The 19,574-nt window shown below is 42.0% G+C and overlaps 1 protein-coding gene across 1 annotated transcript; it reads left to right on the top strand.

Moving 5' to 3' along the window:
* Positions 1-237: 237 nt before the first annotated feature.
* On the top strand, positions 238-18,962 carry LOC140302198 (neuropilin and tolloid-like protein 2). The gene is made up of 10 exons (XM_072381007.1): positions 238-761; positions 5,039-5,095; positions 5,342-5,485; positions 7,275-7,523; positions 7,933-7,980; positions 8,504-8,631; positions 12,187-12,415; positions 15,957-16,070; positions 16,216-16,346; positions 17,127-18,962. Exons 1-10 carry the CDS (start codon positions 752-754, stop codon positions 17,850-17,852), a joined length of 1,836 nt encoding a protein of 611 aa, XP_072237108.1. The 5' UTR covers positions 238-751; the 3' UTR covers positions 17,853-18,962.
* Positions 18,963-19,574: the final 612 nt, after the last annotated feature.

The raw sequence follows: 19,574 nt of genomic DNA on the forward strand, positions 1-19,574 counted from the left end.
TATTTGTCTTGGCTTTAATTTTTTTCACTCTGTTACTGTTTCTTCAACCATTTTAAAATTCCATCCTAATCTATAACTTCTTAAATCATTAACTACTTAACAAGGCTGCGCTCTCTTCCAAATGTGTTTGGAACAAGTTTGCAAGTTTGGGAAAGAAAGAAAAAAAAAAGAAAAGAGAGCTTTAACCGGAAAAGTGATCTCTCGGTTGAGTCTAACTTGGCAAAGCTCGTGACAAGCCACTCATTGATGTAAGCAGCACCCAAGGCTTAAATCAGCTTCGTTCAGGAGTATTTCTCAGTTCAGACTCAGACGGAGCGCAGAGTCTCTCCTCCTCATCCTGCTCTCTGCCGTCGTGCCCCCTCTTTCCATCTCTCGTGTCAATCCATTATCCATCCTTCTGCGCCTTTTGGATAGCCCTCCATCCTCTCCGGGCGAACCATCCCCATTTGGATCGGCCCATCCTCCGTATGCCATCTTCAGCGTGGTCCAGCTAAAAGCAGCTCTGACTGTGAGGATGCCTGGCTGAAAGGCTCGCAGCAGAGTCTTCGTCCAGCACTCAAACGCAGCGGGGTCACCGACTGAAGAAGAGATTGGTGCTACCCCAGCTTCCAGTAGCGCGGCTCTGCGTAATGGATTAACTGGTGTCGGTAAAAAGTTGGATTTTTTTCTAAGATCGTCGTGGACCCCATACAATGAACAGAATAAGAAGGAATTTTTAGTCAGGAGCTTTGGAATCAAACCACAAGAGGAAATGCACAGAGGTGAGTCGAATACAAGCAGCTCGAGGGTCTGTGGTGCGCGTTATGTTCCGCTCATTCTGATACCAATCAGTGGACAGTTCATTCAAAGCCAGAATGAAATGTTACCTGTTCGTTTTATTTCTTTCTTTTATTTAAATCTCCGTTGACGCTTTAATATCAGGTAGAGTGGGGTTCATAAAACCGTGGCGAGGAAATGAAAATTAGGTGGATACGCTTCACAACACCTGAATATTTCAAATGATTAATCTTAAATATCTCCCCGAAAAATCACAAAGTGAGAAGACACCACTTTTTTTCCGTCGCTTGCTTTCTGCCCCACACCTCCGCGTGCCTTGGTTTATTTGTCTTAAACTCGCCTTATCGCGACACATCTGCCTGTTTTATTGGCCACATCTGCATCTGAACTCACGATCCACCTGCTGGTTCCAGTAGCCTGTTTGCAACCCTGCTGCCACACAGGTCCTTCATTAGTGGGTTTGATGTTAGAAGAGTGGGAAACAGTCATTAAGCTAAATGTCTGTTTTCAACGATTAAAAGATCATTAAAAAAATTTAAATAAAAAAAAAGGATTGTTTTGTTGGGCTACAGCCTAATGGTCCTATGTTGAACCCATTACGCTTAGACTAATGTCGAAATGGACCGAATCAAAAGAAGTCTTACCAGCCACTCAGTTTATCGGACAACGTGAAAGCAAATCTGAGTCACGGTCATCATAGAAAGCATAAGTCGAATACTATCTGAAATCCATAAAGGGGCGATAAAATGCATTATGTGATACAAATAACCGGAGATAAAAACGCGTGTGTGTGTGAGGAGGACGGGGGAGGGGGGTTCGGGGGAGGGGAGGGGGGTTGGGGGGGGGGGGGGGGGGGGGTAATGTATGTAGTAAAGCGCCCCAACTTCACACTACTTGCATTGTTCGGATTATACAGGGGACCATTTCTCCTGCGACTGAAGCGGAGGAAACGCTCTGAGTTGCAATCGACACACTAACGTCCGCTGTTCTGCAGGCGCCACAGCTCGCGCCACAACTCGCGCTACTTGGGTGACCCCGCTCCAAACACGCGCCGTCGGCAGCCCAGGTTCCTGTCGCCAGGCACAGCAGCAGACTCTTTTTAGTAGAGTGAGGCGCTTCATTCTTGTTACGACTTAAATTCGCTATCAACGAGGCTCAACTATCTGTAACCGCTTATACAATGTATGTTCGAAGGCCATTAAATACCATTAACTGCAAAATAACTGAAGGCAAGTTCTCTGTTTAAGTTAATTAGCTAATTGTGTGGCTAGTCTAATTAACTACCCTCTGGCTTTTGCTAAGCAACCCCGTAGCTATCACATTAAACTGTAACTCGTTATTTTTTCGTGTCTGACTCTCCACAACTGAGGGGAGCAGAAAAGCATCTCAGAATGCACAACACGCTCAACCTTGAAATCCAAGTCAGGTTCCACGCCTTTTGGCTAAGAAGAACTGTGAAGCTGCAGTGGGTGTATGCTCACCAAAACTAGGAAAATAGCCTTGACTGATGAATCTTGATTTTGGCTGAAGCAGCAGATGGTGGGCTCACAATCTGGCTTCAACTGCTTGAATCCATGGAGCCAACCTGCTTTGTGTCAGCAGTCCAGGTTGCTGGTGTTAGAATTGAGGAGAGAGGTTTCTTGGCTCTTATGCACCTCTGAATACCAATCAGTCAAGGCTGTAATTCCACACTCAAAGTTAATGGTAGTTTCTAGCCATGCCCATTTCTTTATGGTCAACGTTAGCCACCCTCCATTGGGTACTCCTGGCATGATGATGCAGCATATCCCAAAGAATCATTTTTTTTAAACAGGAGTCCAGCTGACTTCAGTTGCCTCCCTATACAGACACCAGATCTGAATTTAGAGGGACACCTTTGGTATGTGTAAAAACCGGCTGCATGAGTGTGTAGCTGACAAGTCTATAGGAGTGATGTGGTGCAATTATGTCAACATGGAGCAGATTTTCAAAGGACGCTTTTTAACTTTGGAAGTGAGACAGTTTTAGCAGCAAAGTGAGGCCCTGATCTGTATTAGTACGGTGTTACTACTAAAGTACTTTGTGGATGTATATTATTGGCTTTAATAGTGGCTTTACTGTGGTAAACCTACGCTTAAGTTACCATAAGGGTCCAGTTACCATAAGTGTTAACTCTTGTCTTGTAGCCTATAAAGTGTCTGCTGTCTGTTCGTAATGTCTGTTAAATGGACTGATTTAAGGCTGTTGTTTCAGCTGCTTCAGCCTCATGTCACAGATGGTTTGAGTTGTCTTTTTTCACAGCGTTAACCTTGCTTGTAAGTCAAAGTGAGAAGCGATGTAAAAATGTAGTGACATGACCTAGAATAGCAGGATTGAACCTGCGGTAATTTTTGTTCTTTAAAATAAACTGAGGTCAGAAAAAGTGGGATTTCAGTGGGACAAGTTGTTGCAGAAAAAACACTGCAAATGAAAAGGTGCATCAAAGGGAGCATTGTGTCTTTTCAGATCACCAACTGATTCATTTTCTATAAGCCGATAAAGAAATTGTCATCAATCACCCACTTTTTACACATTCACAAGTAGCTCTCTTCATGTTGAAGTGGCAGACGCTGCAACTGCGTTTAGCTCATGGCTTGTTTACAGTCTTACAAAATATCTTACAACTGCCCTCGTAAATTATGCAGCTTCTTCCTAATAAGATAACTTCACTATTTGTGAGTGTGACTGCAGCCTCATCAGCTCAAGGTTTATTGCTTTCACAGGTAAAAGCACTCTAATGCTGATAACAGCGCTTCTTTCAAAGAATGTTTTGTTAATATTTACAAAAGATGACGATTTCCATTTTTCGCCTCACGGCTTTATTATGGGCAGCAGCAGCGTTTTACAATGTAGATGATGGCTTGTGATGTAGAGAAAAGCTTTTCGAGAGCTTCCAGCACCTTTCTGTCATTTGGTTTTGAGTTTGGGTGGTCTGTTCTTAGAATGTGCCTGTGGTAGTTCCTACTCCCACCTGCAACACTTCACTGCAAGATAATGGAGAGAGAGTTGATGAAGATCTTGGAGCCTGGCGGCTATAAATGTGCATGCATTTGAAAATGAGTCCATTGAAACGTGCATGCCCACTGGTGCGGTTTTGTTCAGGGCTTACTTTAACGATGCTTTTTTTTCCCTCATTAGACCCCTGCCTCCATGCTCTTTCTTGCCATCTTTACCTCTTTATCCTGCCCTGCCCTCCTTCCTTCCTTCCTTGGTGCCATTATGCAATTCGCCCGCTCTCTAATTCATTGTGAGCAGGCCAACCTATTATGAACTCAGCGGGGATCAGGTCCACAGCAGCTTATTGAAGCAAGACAGTGTCAGAGGCTGGAACATGCTCACCCTCAGTCCATATGTTATTGTACTACAACATATTGCATTGATTGTGTAAAGCCATGTTCTGCCACGATGTAAACCTGTTTCCTGTTCACTTCTGTGTTCGCTTTGTGGCTGTAGATTAACCGTGTGGTTTGGGTTAGAGTTGAGGGCTTGAAACTGAAACTACCTTTTAAAGAACTTAAAATAAATTGACTGAAATGAAGCAATTTTCATGATCTACTGAATCTAGTAAATTAGATTTATATATAAAGATATGTTAGGATGTTAGATGGGGCATTTTCTCTTAATTATTTTAGACCTGTCGTCACCAAAAATGAAGCGGTAGATATCTGGCAGATTCATCACCAAGGAAGATAATTGCTGCTTGCAGCCACAGTTCAGTGTGATGAGTCCCGTGAAATGGGGCCAAAAAACAAAGAAACGATAACATGTAAAAAATGTCTCCCATCTCTGAAAAGGAGGGGGAAAATGCCAAGTATCAGTGCTTTGATACACTAGGTAAGGCTCCTCGTTGCTAATGAACTGATACATTCATCTTCTATGTCTGAGATTTATGGTGACAGTGTGTGATAGCCCAACAACAATGATTCTGTAGCATTGTCCTCATAAATTGTGTTATTTGCATCACATGGTATTATAAAGACCTGCTTTCCTGATATGTAGCTGATTATTATCTTTTCTTTCACAGAACTCCTCTTTCATTTTATCCTTAAGTCACAGATAGATTCAGAAATGATATTGATGGATATTTTTCTTGCCATTCATCAGAGCAAGCTAAGATGAGTTGTGCTGCTGATCGCACACACATACCCTGTGGTTGTTAAGGGGTGTAGTTTTGACGATCACACAGATATTAATACATGTGTATGTCATCTGAGACTAATGTGTAATATATCTTTTTTTATAGTGTGGATACTCTTCTTTCTAATAGAAGAAGGTTTTGCTCTGGCACAAAGAACAAAAGGTGAGTGCTTGTCATTTCTGGTAATGTCGTTTCAGCCCTTCTGAAATAATGATGTATTATCTCAACTCGTATTTTAGGACAAACGGCTCCTCTCCTAACTCCTTTCTAACCTTTTATTCTCGGCCTGCTCTTCCCTTTTTTCATGCCAACCCCTTCTCAATTCTTCTCGCCATCCAATCATTCCCTCATTGATCCCCCGACTCAATAACCCATCTGTCCCTGTGTTCTCCTCCTTTCTGCTCTCAGATTCTGTGGGCGATCCTGGAGGCCAGAGCCCTAACCAGAACGACTGTGGCACCTGGGTCCGCAACATCAATGGCGGGGTGTTCATGTCGCCAAACTACCCCAACACCTACCCACCCAACAAGGAGTGTGTTTACATCCTGGAAGGTAAAGCCAGGTTGTTAATCGTTTTCTGTTTGCTAACATCAGAACTGTGTAGGCAGTTGACCACCTTTCAGCCTATGGCCTCCTTCAGTGAATGTCTTTAGTCTGACTGACACAGTTTTATATAACCTTGCACGGATCTGGTTTTCTGTTCCATTGCTGTCGGGCAATCAGCTTGACATTTTCCGAATGAGCCATCCTCTGAGTTTGTTTCGTTGCACAGATATAGCCCTTTGAAAAGGATAAAGACTGGGGCATTTTCGGTACCCCCTGACTACGGGCTTAATCCTAACTGTGCTCTTTTCATCTCTATTGGCAGGGTGTGCCTGAAGGCTCTATTATTGAAGGAAACAAAAAGAGATGAAAATCTGCCTCACTACTTGGCTTTAGTAGTACATCACTGAATAGTAAGCGTCCTCGTCAGATTTACTTTAACCGAAATATCGCATCCATCAGTAATTTGGTGGCCTGCTGTTCAGGAAACACAATGGACAGCATCATTAACCGCTATAAGAGATGAGGTCTAGTTAATGTATTTTCTAAATTGATTAACTGTTTGTCAATGAAGTTAAAGTACAGCCTTTCATGCATATGAGATGTGTGTTTGGTACCCCTCTCACTGTGGTGGGGAATTTAATTTCACACATAGCTCAAGGGCTCCCCCTGTGGACAAATCAAGCCCAGCCCTGTTGTTGACGAATAGGCAGAGCTGTCTTGTGTGTGCAGTGGTTCATCCTGTGGGCCTGGTCCGCCACGGATGGAACCTGTTATTTGGTCTTGAATGGCTTCAGTCTTTTTCACGTCACAGCTCCAGTGTTGAGCCTTTCATTTAGTGTTGCAGAGAGACGCTCGCATTTAGTATAGGAGCTAATCAAATAGATTTGTAATCATAATTTGCAGTTAGTGAGGCTCATTGATTGTGTCATGTCCCCAAGTTCATCAACTAAATAGATTGAGTGATTATACATTCTGCCCTTTCTGTATCAAGCTGTGTCATTTGTGTGTGAGTCTACGTGTGTGTGGGTGGGTGTGTGTGTGTTATCACAATTAGAGATTAAACACACCAGGGAATGTACACACACAGAGCAGGAAGTGCAGGCATACGCGCTGCTCATTCAAGGTTAAAATTCAATGGCAAGACACAGAAGAAAATCAGTTCAGTTTTTGGAGCGCTGTTGCCCAAAAACACATATCACCCTTGACCTCTCTCTTTATTCTCTTTCGTGGACATGCTTAGCTACTCCAAGCCTGACTTGATTCCGAACCCCACCCCCTCAACCTCGGCATCTTTATTCAGTATGATTCATCCATCATGTCAGGCATCACTTTCCCTTGCTGCCCCCCTAATTCTGGTAATGGTATGAAAGTGCTGTGCCCATTCAGTATGTACACATTTGGATTTGCTTGACAGATGAACTAGTGAACTGCTGTTCATGCTGTGATTGGAATTTCCTAGATTCACAGGCTCAGAAAAAGCAATGCAGACGTGTCAGACCGTGTGTTTGTGTGTAAATGCTGCGTCTGCATGTGTGTGCTTTAATAACCTGTGAATCTGTTGCAGTCCAATATAACACACCTGAAATGATTGTGCTGTCAAGACGCCTATGCATTTAGAGTTGTCGCTGGTACTGATGGTGTGCTGCACTGCATTACATTTAAAAATGTCTTAACTAACTCATATTTGACTTCAGAACGCCATCCAGATTATCTTTGTCTTGCCAACCAAGATTTAATTCTATCATTTTCATGGATTTTCTCCCTTTGATTCCCCTCTCTCCCTTGTTTTCCGAAGCCCTTCCAAGACAAAGGATTCAGCTGGCTTTTGATAAGAATTACTACATCGAGCCTTCTTTCGAGTGCCGCTTTGATCACATTGAAATACGCGATGGTCCATTTGGGTTCTCGCCGCTTATCAATCGCTTCTGTGGGGGAAAGAATCCAGGCCTGGTCACTTCCACAGGACGTTTCATGTGGATCAAGTTCACCAGTGATGAGGAGCTGGAAGGCCTCGGCTTCCGCATCAAATACACCTTCATTGCAGGTGACTTTAATCTCCACAATACACCCTCAGACTGTGAAAGCTAATTTCTGTACACATCAAAGGTGTTGAGTGATATGTGTGGAGAACTGGAACTGATTAGGACAAAAATATGAAAAGAGAATGGAATCTTACTGTGACTGAGAATCTTTTTTTTTGCATTAGCTGCCATGTTTGTGTTCATTACAAACTGGAAAAATGTCCCTCATGTGGCCTCATTTTCAACTTCACAGCCATCTAAATCTAAACCAAATACGCCTAGAAATGAGTGTCTCCCATCAATAAAACAGTTTAAGAAACCCTCTCTGCTTCATCTGGCCAGACTTAATGAGATCTTATCTTGACTTTTTTGCTTACCTCTTTCTGCTCTGTGGTTTGATAATAATGTGCCTCCTGAATCTGATCATTGCAGACCCTGATTTCCATCTGCACGTGGGCGGACTGCTAAATCCTATCCCAGGTAAGCTCTGCGGTTTTCCTCATATTTGTGTCCGATCCATTTTGAGGGGCTCCTCTGTGCTCAGAAGCTTACCGGAGGCTATCTCCAGCTGTGACGTGAAAGCTGAACGTGCAAATATACCTTGACAAGCCCATAATCGAGTTTAAAGTCAAAGGATGTACACAGACACACAGGCATACAATTTAAGCCCATGAAAGAACACGCACCTCTTTTATCTTTCTCCTACCACCCCATCTTTTTGCCAATTGTTCCTCTGTCTTCATATTGTCCTTTTTCCTGATCCGCACTTCAATTGAGCCTTAAATCTTTTTTGCTTCTTAATAAAATCTATCGTCTGTCCCTCTGTCTGTCATGCTTCTCTTCTCTTTGTAACCACTATATTCTATCTTCCACTTCTGTCTCCTTGTTGCCCTTTGCTTTTTTTTTCCACTCATGTCTGTGAGCCCCTTTGTCCACTTCTTTTTTTTTAATAACGCTTTCTTCCTTCCTTCTCTTTGTTTCCTTCTCACCCCTTCTGCTGTAGACTGTCAATTCGAAGTTGGTGGATGGGATGGGATTATCCGCTCAAGTCAGGTGGAAGAGGAAGAGCGAGTGAAGCCTGGTGATGCTCTGGACTGTATCTGGACCATCAGGGCTCCTCCTCAGTCCAAGGTCAGTACAAAGGACCACATTGGTCAGGCCCCAGGAATCATTGCTTCTATGCTTCTCAAGCCCATGTGTGGTGCTTTTTGGATCTGGTCTATGTCTGTTCAGATGAGTCATCTTCAGTGTCATTATATCATCTTAAACATCTTTCGCTCCTCTGACACTGAATACTTATATCGGTCTATTCAACTATCAGTAATGCTGCTCTTAGTTATGTCATTTCAATATTCCTGTTGCAAAATCTTGTTCCTCATCCTTATAAGAGCCCCCCCCCCCCCCCGATAGAGTTTTCATATTTTTAGACTATAAATGGCAAAAACCCTCTTTACAACATGAATGTAACAAAAAAAAAGTACAACAAAAAATGAAAATTGCATCTCCTTACAGTCGGTCTCAGAATAGATATAATTCATCACCCGGAAAAAAAACCCTCAGAGCAGAAATGATTAAGAATTTTACCATGAAGACTTGCAGGGTTGATGTAGGGCATTACTCTGAATATAAATGAGAACCCAGCTCAGAATTTCTAAATAGTTGCAAAATATTCTCTGAAATCCTCCCATGTGAGGTAATTCGGTTCATTTTGTTTCCCCTGTCTTTCAGTAGGATTGCTCCAACACTTCATCTTAATAATGCATCTATTTTTACATCAGTATTGAGTACTCTCGCTGCAGCAGGAACTGTGACACCTCGTTTAGTTACGTTCTCTATACCCTTAGAAAAGCAGATGAACTATCTCATCTGCTTTTTGTGTTGATAGTTTGAATTGAGCAAACACATTTCAAGTTTAATGTATTGAATGTCCGTATAAATCGTGGGTTTCCCACTTTAGATATTTTGCATGAATATGTATAGACCCACTGTCTGAGCCTTTCAATGTTCTTGTCTGTATTGTAATTTGAGTTTATTGGAGAGTCGGTACAAGCCGTGTAAATACTCCCCCTGTGATGTATATCACTGTAAGTTTGAGGTAATTAACTTAGTTACTGCTAGGCCTGTCACACTTAACAGCTAAATTATAGAATCACATTTATTTAAGGGAACCATGCTAAAGGATGCATAATCTCATCTTCATTAATCTTTTTCAAAAGGTAAAAATGTTATGTTTCCATTTTGTTTCCGTCTTTTAATGAAGCCGACAGAGAGCTCCGATGATGCCCTTTTAATCATTACAAGGCTTATAGTATAGTGTTGGCATAAAAATAACATGAGACAATTAAATCATTCATTTCAATTATGAGTATTACAATTAATTGTCTGCTTAAGTTCCATAATGGTGACAGTCCTACTTAGAAACAGTGTATCACTCAAAATAAATGTACCGTTCCTGACTATGTTCCTGTAACTGTACAATGCTATTCATTACAGATATGGCAGTAAATTACTGCATATTTACAATAATGCTAATAATGCATCAAATATACCTGCTTTATCCTGCAGCGAAGTGCAGGGAACCTCGAGCCTTTCCCCACTGACATAAGGTGACAGGCGAGGTACTTTATGGTCCAGTATGAGTATACTAATTACTAATGAATCTAATGTGTGTATGTTTGGACTATGGGGGGAGACAACCCACACAGATAAAAGGAGAAGATGTAAACTACACAGAAAAGCTCCAACCAGGCAACAAGTCAGAGCCTGCTGATTGGTTGAACAATTTGAAATAAACAAAAGTAAAATGCAAACTTAAAGATAAAAGTCTGCAATAAAATAAAAAGCTCTTTTTGGTGACAAAAATTGTAGATTCCACTCTCTGTCACCTCCTCAAAACACATATTTTTCTTCCTCACTGAGTGCATTACAGTTTACAGTACGACACCTGGATCATAATAATTCACTGTATGTTATCAGGGTTTTTTTACGGTGCAGACAGGACTCCGGGGGGGAAAGCAGTGCTGGCAAATTTCAGGTATAAAGTAAGGCCCTGGAGATTCAGTAGTGTTTTTCTGTGCCAAGAGTGAGAGCCTGCTGACATGTTCTGATATTTATGACCTGATATTAAAAATCACATTGAAATTACAAACATAGCATAGCTCGCTTTGATTTGTTGCTGCTCCGTTTTCTCCCTCATGGCTACATGAGTCATCTGAACTCCTTTGCCGTTGATTGGCCACAAAATCCACACAAATGAATGCACTTCTCATTTATTGTAAGACCACAGATGCCCTCAAATTACATAACGAAGTAATGTAATACCCAAACGCATTATAAAGTCATATGCACAAACATAATAATATTTAATGCATATATCAACCTTTATGCATGGATTTTACTTCTCTCACACACACAGACATGAATCTCCTCAGTCATTTAATTGGTCCAACATGTGAAGGGTGAGGCAGCAGTGAAGATGATCTGACTTTAGCAGTGGCTCTTGTTTTCTGGCCAGAAATGAGCCCAGTGAAGCAGAAGGAACAGAGCAGCACAGTCAGCAGCAGAATAAGAGCAGCTTTTTGACTGCTGCCTGCTTACAGGTGTGTGTGCGTGCCAAATGTGCTGACTTCTCATCAGTTGTTGCTCCCCCCACCCAAGATTTTATCACGTCATTGCTGATTTGACATTTGTTTTGTAATTACTCCAGGTGGAAGTGAGATGGCACACAGCATGTCTTTCTATAGCAATTTATGGATAACGGTGTCTCCCTTACATCACTGCTTTGGACACTATTAAGCTTATTAGTCATCCCTGTGCTTGCTAAGTCAAAATGACTGCTGTGAAAATTCTAGCATGCAACAGCACACAGGCTCAAACTCAAGTTGCATTTTAAAAGGCAGAAATTGTGACATGTCTGACGAAGAGAAAGCCTGGGATAAAGAAGCATACCTCTGTTTTTCTGTACCTTTTAAGCATGCTTACTAACCGAACGGTTTGTCAAGATTGGCTTTTCTGTACACTTGTGCTTCATGTCATAACAAGCCTGGTGTATTTTAGTCACTTGTTGTTGTTTTTTGCTATTCAAAATCAAGAGTTCCGAGTGAATAATAAGATACTAAAATGTGACTTTAGCAAGTTGTGTGTCACCTGTTTGACTAAAGCTTGTTGTAGAAAACTGGGAAACGTTAAGATGATCAAAGCACTTATCTTGTTAATTCTGAGGCCAGGCCATCATGTTGGGATTCAGCTTTCTAATCTTCTGCCTTCTCTGAAGAAGGTCACCTACTTCATGAATGCAGCATGAGGCAAATGCAGCAGGCTGCACTGCGACAGACACTTTCAGACTGACTTTTCTAAGTAGTTGACCATCTGTATATGAATGTATTATAACATAAGACTGGATTTTGTTGAATTATGTCCATGCATCCTCCTTCCATCTTTTCCTGTTTCTGTGTCCATGTGCTCACAGGGTTCTGCTATTATCTAATTCTATTCATTATCTGCGTCTGAGCACTTTTAGATATGGTGTGTTTGCTTTGCTGATTTAATGCATATATTTAATGCTTTTACCCTCATAGAAAGTGCATTTACAGATAATGGTTAGACAGCTGTGAGGCGAAGTGAAGAACTGCTGTGAATTTAATTTGCCTCCAGACTGATAAATTCAGACCTCCTGTGCATCTGCAGATCTACCTGCGTTTCATAGACTACCAGATGGAACACTCGAACGAGTGCAAGAAGAACTTTGTGGCCGTGTACGACGGCAGCAGCGCCATCGAGAACCTCAAAGCCAAGTTCTGTAGCACTGTAGCCAATGACTTGATGCTGGATAATGGCGTGGGAGTCGTGCGCATGTGGGCCGATGAGAAAAGCCGGCTCAGTCGCTTCCGCATGCTCTTCACCTCCTACATTGACCGTAAGTGACCATCTTCTAGACATAGTTTGGCATGTATCAATTTTGTTAATGTTGTACTGTTGTCTCTGAATCTAGGTCTCAAGCTATGCTACTTTATTTCTTTAGCACTGTTTGATAAGTGTCTGATCAGAATAATCTCCTGTTGGGATACGTTACGTTGACAGTTAATCATAGAAAACGGCACTCGACAGTTCAACATTTTCGCTTCAGTGTTGTTTGAAGTACTCATAAATAATTATTTATTTCAGTTTCCCAAGACTACTCGAGCCGTCTAACTTTCTTTAAAAGACAAAGTAAGGCATGAGATGTCATCACTTTACTACAACGCCCTGTCTGCCAGCTGCCACATTATCCACCCACACAGAGGCAGACACAACAAAAGTTCATTTATGGTCCAGAATTCTGTTTGCATCAGTAGTCACCAACAGAAACCGAAGTGCCGTTTGAGCGAGGAGAGTTAATTACCTTGTGCCATGTTTAGAGCAGAGATATGAGAAAACCAATTATTTTCTCAGCATTTTTGTAAATAACTGAAAGAATCAAATAATTTCTTGATGTGCATGTCAGTGCATCCTAATGTGCTTATTATAGGTCAATTACTACAGGGAAATAGAAATATATTTTGGTGGAAGGAGAAGCTTAGTAGGGTTAGCAGATATTCTGGCAGAAATTATGCATCAAGTTTCATCAGATGCTGTTTAAGGTTTCACTTAAAGTAGCAGGAATAGTTTGTCAAAACAGCACTTCTGCTCACACCCTGTAATATTTCCGTTTAATGCCTGAATAAACTGATATATTAATTGCCACATTCTCCTGCACACCGTCTAAGCGCCGTGTGAATGCTAATGTTGTTTTCATCAGTAAACTCATGACCATCGCAGTCAGATCCTAATGGCTTTTAAGTTCAGCAAGCTTGTTTTTTTTTCGTTTGTTCATTTTCCTGAAATTCCAAGAGACTTTTTGGGTCCTCGTTCATTCAGATCACACGGTTCAACTCTGAGAAGTTAGAAGACTGGGGAATAACTCCAGATCAGTTGGCTTAGAAGGTCAGAGAGAAGCATTAATCAATGTCACTCAGAGAGCCTCTCCATCATCCTTAATATGCTCTTAGCCAGACACATTAAGACTTTATTAACTGCATTCACACCTACATAAACACAGTGTTCATATTTCAGATGTAAGTTTTGTTCTTGTGTATGTGTGTCTGTGCTGAAGAAGGATGTGGGTATGAGGGTGAATTACTGCTGACACCCTCTGAGAGAGAATACATTTTGAAAGTGGGTGACACATAATCGGTTTGGAAGTGATCGAGGTGTCAAGGAAGCGGCCCCATCTGCAGGCTCACAGGGACATATATGAGGAGGACACTTAAGAGTACACACACACATTCTCTCATTCGCTACCTCAACTACATGCTCGTGTACACGTCCGTTTGTCAAAGTCATTTAACCCAGAGGCAGAGGAAGCAAGCAGGGAGAGGGAAGTGGAGGCTCAGAGCCCTCGTCACAGCAGACCTCATAGCAGGGGTGAAGCAAGTGGAGCAAATCACAGCCTGTCTCAGTTGTGATAAAGACTCAGAAAAGCATTTGTTAAGCTGCTAAGTCTGTCTGTAAAAGAAGAAAAAAAGAGAGGTGGAACATTTTTCTTATGTGAGGTACAGCTTAGAGGAATGACCAAGCCACGGAGAGAGCGCGTGACTACGCTGTGTGTAATGCATCAAGACTCCAGTGGGGAAGAAGTATAATCTACTGCCATCTTGGCTACAAACCCCCTCATGGTTGACTGAATATAATATAAGGTTAGGCTATTGGTCTTTTTTTTTCAAACATAGAAAAGGGGAGATCTCCATGTTCTTCACATTTGTGTGTCTGTAATCTGTTTGCCTGATTATTCTGACTTCTCATATTTTACTACTGTTGTATCAACTTTTATTATATTCATTATATTAACTATTTTCCGTTACAGATCTGTCCATCATAGAAAACTCATCTTTCCTTTGCGTTTCCTCACTTTTCCTCTTTATTTGGCCTTGTATATTAGAGGGAGTTTCCCTCATCAGACCAGGACAGATAGTGTCAAACTTGCAAATTTGTGATATAAGATTTTGATCTCTGCTGAGAGACAACAGTGAACAAGTCTGATCTTCACAACATATTTGTGGAAATCATCACGGTACATACAAAAGTGATTTGACATCAGAAAAGAAGCTGTTTATGCGCCTTTGGCTGAAAGAGGCTGTACTCCACCAATCTGCAGTCAGACTGTGTACATATGGAAGAATTTCAAGTCAACTAACACAAATCACTCCAAGAGCAAGGTGGGAACTCTTGATGGAGCCACACAGGAATCCAGGATGATTTTTAAAGCAACACCGAGTTCACCATCTTGAGAATTCTGAACTAATATTGATGTTTATGGCAAGCTGAGAGGAGATACACACTACTCTTGAAAAAGAACTTTAAGGCCTGCCTGTTGCTGTCGATTACACGGACGTCTACTGTGGAAAAAGGATTTTGTGGACAGTTGAGACTAAAATTGTGCTCTCAGGTTTAGATGAGAATCATTATCTTTGGAGAAAGAAAAACAGGTAGTTAAAGTCTAAGGTTTGTGTTTAAGAATGACCGAGTCAGAGTCCTGACTGCCGTCTGATAGAAATATTGTACATCCCAGAGATCAAGCTGTTCTTTACAGAGAAATGAACCAACATTCCACCAAGCTGGTGCGCCAGGCTCTTCAACAGTTGCCCAGATCCTTTAGTTGTAGTTGCAACACTGCAGCATGCTTATGGTTTGTCTGTGTTCTCATGTGTATAATTAAAAGCAGAAAAAATCACAGCGTTAAATGATTAATGCTGTGGGAGGGGTTTTATGTCAGCCAGTTACACAATGCCTGAGATTTGCATGAAAGGTAACAAGAGGAATATTAAGCCGCTGCTTTGCTACCAGCTTTCGCCCTGTTAGTGAGATAAGCACCAGCTTTTAAACTGTCTATGCCTAACACCAGGCATCAGTATCCTCCATCAGCCCTTCTACGCTTCCTCCTTGGCCTAGCAGCTAGCATTGATTATCAAGTCACCTCTATCTCCGCCATCAGTGTTCATACACTAGCAGTCAGTTTAATGTGGTCCGTCTCACCTGCCTGACTACCAGCACCCACTCATGTACTGAAGTCATCTCTGCCTTTCTTTTCATTTTTTCCATACTCGTCCTCCATGATTGTTCTGAGTTTTCCCAGACAGAAGGGCTGCGGTTCAGAGAATCTGCCATCCACTTGCCTCGTCACACCCTGATGTTGTGTCTGTAGGAAATGATGATGAATAGCCTCGCGAGCACCATCTCCATTAGACCTCTAGCATTTCAAGAAATAATGGAACATTTCGTCTTTTAATGCAGACATCAACAGATTTCGACACCCAAAGTCTGTTATCGTTAAAGTTATCGTTTTATTGTTATCATCACCGGAATATCTACTGGTTCTTTCCACACTGTTAGAGTTGTTTTTCTAACTTCCATTATCTCTGCATAATGTCTTTTGCCTGCAGCTCCCTGTACAGCCAGTACATTCTTCTGCCACAGCAACATGTGTATTAACAACTCCCTGGTGTGCAACGGGGTGCAGAACTGCGTCTACCCATGGGACGAGAACCACTGCAAAGGTGAACATCCCCTATCTGTTCACCATTACCAGTTAACGTTATGTCTGATTAGGACCTGCTTTACAATTTTTTCTTGTTTTGTACTGTTTTTTACAATGACGTTATGTTTCTTATTATCTCCTCTCCTTTCTCCCTGCTCTTCCAGAGAAACGATCTAAGGGGCTTTTCCATCAGATCACTAAGACCCATGGCACTGTTATTGGAGTCTCATCAGGCATAGTTCTCGTTCTTCTTATCATCTCCATTCTGGTCCAGATGAAGCAGCCAAGAAAAAAGGTAGCTCGGTGTTTTGTTTGGCTGTCAGTTGTACAAGCTCTAACCTGCCATTTAGGAGGCATATCGTATAACTGAAAATGATGGTGGGATTGCAGCCCAGTTGGGGCATGTTTGGTTCTGAAAATAAGGAAGATCAAAAACATCTTTGATTAATGAATGTTTCAGGAGAAATGTGCAGTAGCAGTGGTGAGCCTTACTTTATGGCCAAGTTGAGATGGGTGTGAAAACTGTTCTGGAGGCTCCTCTGTAGTGGGGGTTCTTTCTGAAAGTGTGCTGAATATTTTACACACTGTTGACTTTATGAAGGAGCGCTATCTGTTTGATGTTCCACAGTTCATGTTTTAGATGGATGCAAAAAAATATCACAGTGGTGAGACACTTGTTGATTGTTCATTTATACATGAGACATGACACCAAAGTGTGTGCTGTGTACAAGCTGTCTTAAATGCTTGTTTCAGAGGGACAGAGGTTTTAAGTTTTTAAGCTCCCACAAATGGAACATTAAGTATTTCTTCATAACAAAACAGAGTTACAGCTGAAAAGGCCTGTGTTAAAGTTTGGTTTAAATAAATAGACATAAATATGTACTCTCAGATGGGTCAGGTTTGACTGGCGTTCATCATATTTTCACGACTCTGACTCTGTTTGTTTTTTTTCTTTAAAGATAAGACCCACCCCATTAAAACTGTCTCTTTGGTGAATTCTAAATGTTTAAAGGCTTATAGTGTTTCTTATCTCGCACACTTAACAGTAATGGTCTGAATGTACCCTCTTCTCAAGGTTGTAGCTCGGCGGCCTGGTGTTTTCAACAAGGCTGGATTCCAGGAGGTCTTCGACCCGCCGCACTACGAGCTCTTCTCTCTTCGTGACAAGGAGATCTCCTCGGACTTAGCTGACCTTTCCGAGGAGTTGGACAGCTTCCATAAGCTACGACGCTCCTCCACCATGTCCCGATGTGTGCACGAGCACCACTGCGGTTCGCAAGCCTCTGTGGCCACCGGTGGTGGAAGTATGAAGCACAGCCGAACCACACTGAGCTCCATGGAGCTGTCCTACCACAACGACTTCTCCAAGCCACCTCCCATGAAGACTTTCAACTCGACTTCCACCTACAAGAAGAGCTGCTATGGCTACAAGCAACACTCACAGACTCATGACTGCGACCAGCAGGTCATCGAGGACCGTGTCACAGAGGAGATTCCGTGCGAGATTTACGGGCGTGGTGCAGGAGGAGGAGCCTCAGGTGGAGGAGCAATGGGAGGAGGAGGAGCCTCAGGGATTGCTGGAGGAGGGATCGGGGGAGCAGTGGGGATAACTGGAGGAGTGGCCATGGCTGGTGGGATGGGCATGCCAGGAGGAATGAGCATGGCAGGGCCTAGTGGCATCGCCGGAGGTATCGGTGGAATGGCAGGAGCCTGCGGAACCCTCAGTATCCGCGGCAACAGCGCTCGCAACAGCACCACCATAGTTGATCCCCAACAGCGCTCCATGTCCATGGACTTCTAGATAGCAAAGGGGGAAGAACAGGGGAAAGGAAATACAAGTAGACCTTGCATTTCACTCATCAAAGAAAGAGAAACTAGGAGGACCATAGTCCCACACTGATCACCCCTGCTTCCTCTTTAACCTCTATTCTTCAAGAACTATTAACAGTATTATGGGTTATCACTTGAAGACATGTCTCATACTCATGCCGAGGCTTAGATACAAGGGGGGATAAGATTTGAGGTAACGTAAGAGCAACAAAACTAAGGAAACTACTGATTCATTGTTTAAGATACCGCAGGATTTGGAGTGAAGAAAGCGTGGAAACATCTTGTCTCTTTGGTGGTTTTCTTCCAGGAGAATGTTCTCGCATGCAGAGCCAGACTTCTCTCTGGTTCCCCAAACAAACCACTCAGATTCAGCAAGAAAGAAGGACAGAGACTTGAGTTTTTGCATTTATTCACCTGCCATGCACAAATATATGATATATGATCTATAGTGCGTCTTCTGATAATAATTTATTTGAGTCTTTATTTTTGTCAGTGTACTGTACTGTTAAAACCAGTAAATACCCAGCTTCATGGTGATGCTCGGCTTTTAACTCTTTATCTTTTTCAACTGTTGCTCAGATGATTTTACGAAGGTGACTTGACATGTTTTGTTGATGAGAATGAAGTCGCTGTTGTTAAAAAACGATTGAATAAATACAATGATGATGATATTATAATTCCATAATTATGTAGTTTTCATGGTTACCTCACACGAACACAAGATATGCTTCACTCAGTCTCTCCTCAGGATGAGCACATGAAGAGACTCTTATTTTGGTAAGAAATACAGAAAAAACACATTTCTGCTCTTTTATAGTAAATGAGGATTTAAGGCCATGAGTGATCATGTGAGGATTATGAAGTGTTTGGTTGTGAGACTTGGACTGAATATCAACCATCCCACTCCCAATCCCTGCCCTGAATAAGAGAAAATGTCTTTTTTTTCAATTTCCACATGTCCAGAGTGTGTTAAACAAGCACAACCTGTTTCCATAGATGGCAGACATGTAACCTGTATCAAACTCATTTATGATTTTTAACCACTGGTTGTATACTTTCATTGTTTTATTAAACAAATGCTTACTCACATATTTGTGTAAGTCTGTTCCGTTCACTGTAAACAGGAAACCTTAAAATGACTCTACCCATGTGCTGGATATGTCTCTTTAAGTTTAAACACACTGTGACATGCAGAACAGCCTACGCAAAGTGTTTGACTTGATATTAGGTGCTTCAGGGATCATTTATTCACTGAACTGTATGAGCCCGGTTGAACTCGGGATTCAAGACTGGCACATTCCAGTTCCACATCTGAACGAAATACATTAATGTAGCGCTGATCCTCATCACTGTCTCACATTTGAGTGAATCTTTGCAGCATTTCCCCTGTCACTTGCGCTCTAACACGCACATGTACCCCTCACCCTGTCATCTGCTGTCATGATGGATTTGTCCTGACTGAACCTCGGGCTTTCTTTTAAAACATGTGACCTTCAGATATAACCGCATGTGTTATTCTGTGATGATGTGGTCATCTCTGACACCAGCCCAAGTAGCTTAAGGCGTCCCCAAAGTATTCCAAAAATATAAAAGATAATAGTGAGCAGCATCTTTTACTTGTTGAAATCAGGAATCGCTTAGAATGAAAATAGTACGAGCGTTACACAAACACTTTCTGGATATACAAGACTTA

This window comes from Leuresthes tenuis, unplaced genomic scaffold (genome assembly GCF_036924035.1).
Source record: "Leuresthes tenuis unplaced genomic scaffold, fLeuTen1.0.hap1 SCAF_2, whole genome shotgun sequence".
NCBI lineage: Eukaryota > Metazoa > Chordata > Actinopteri > Atheriniformes > Atherinopsidae > Leuresthes > Leuresthes tenuis.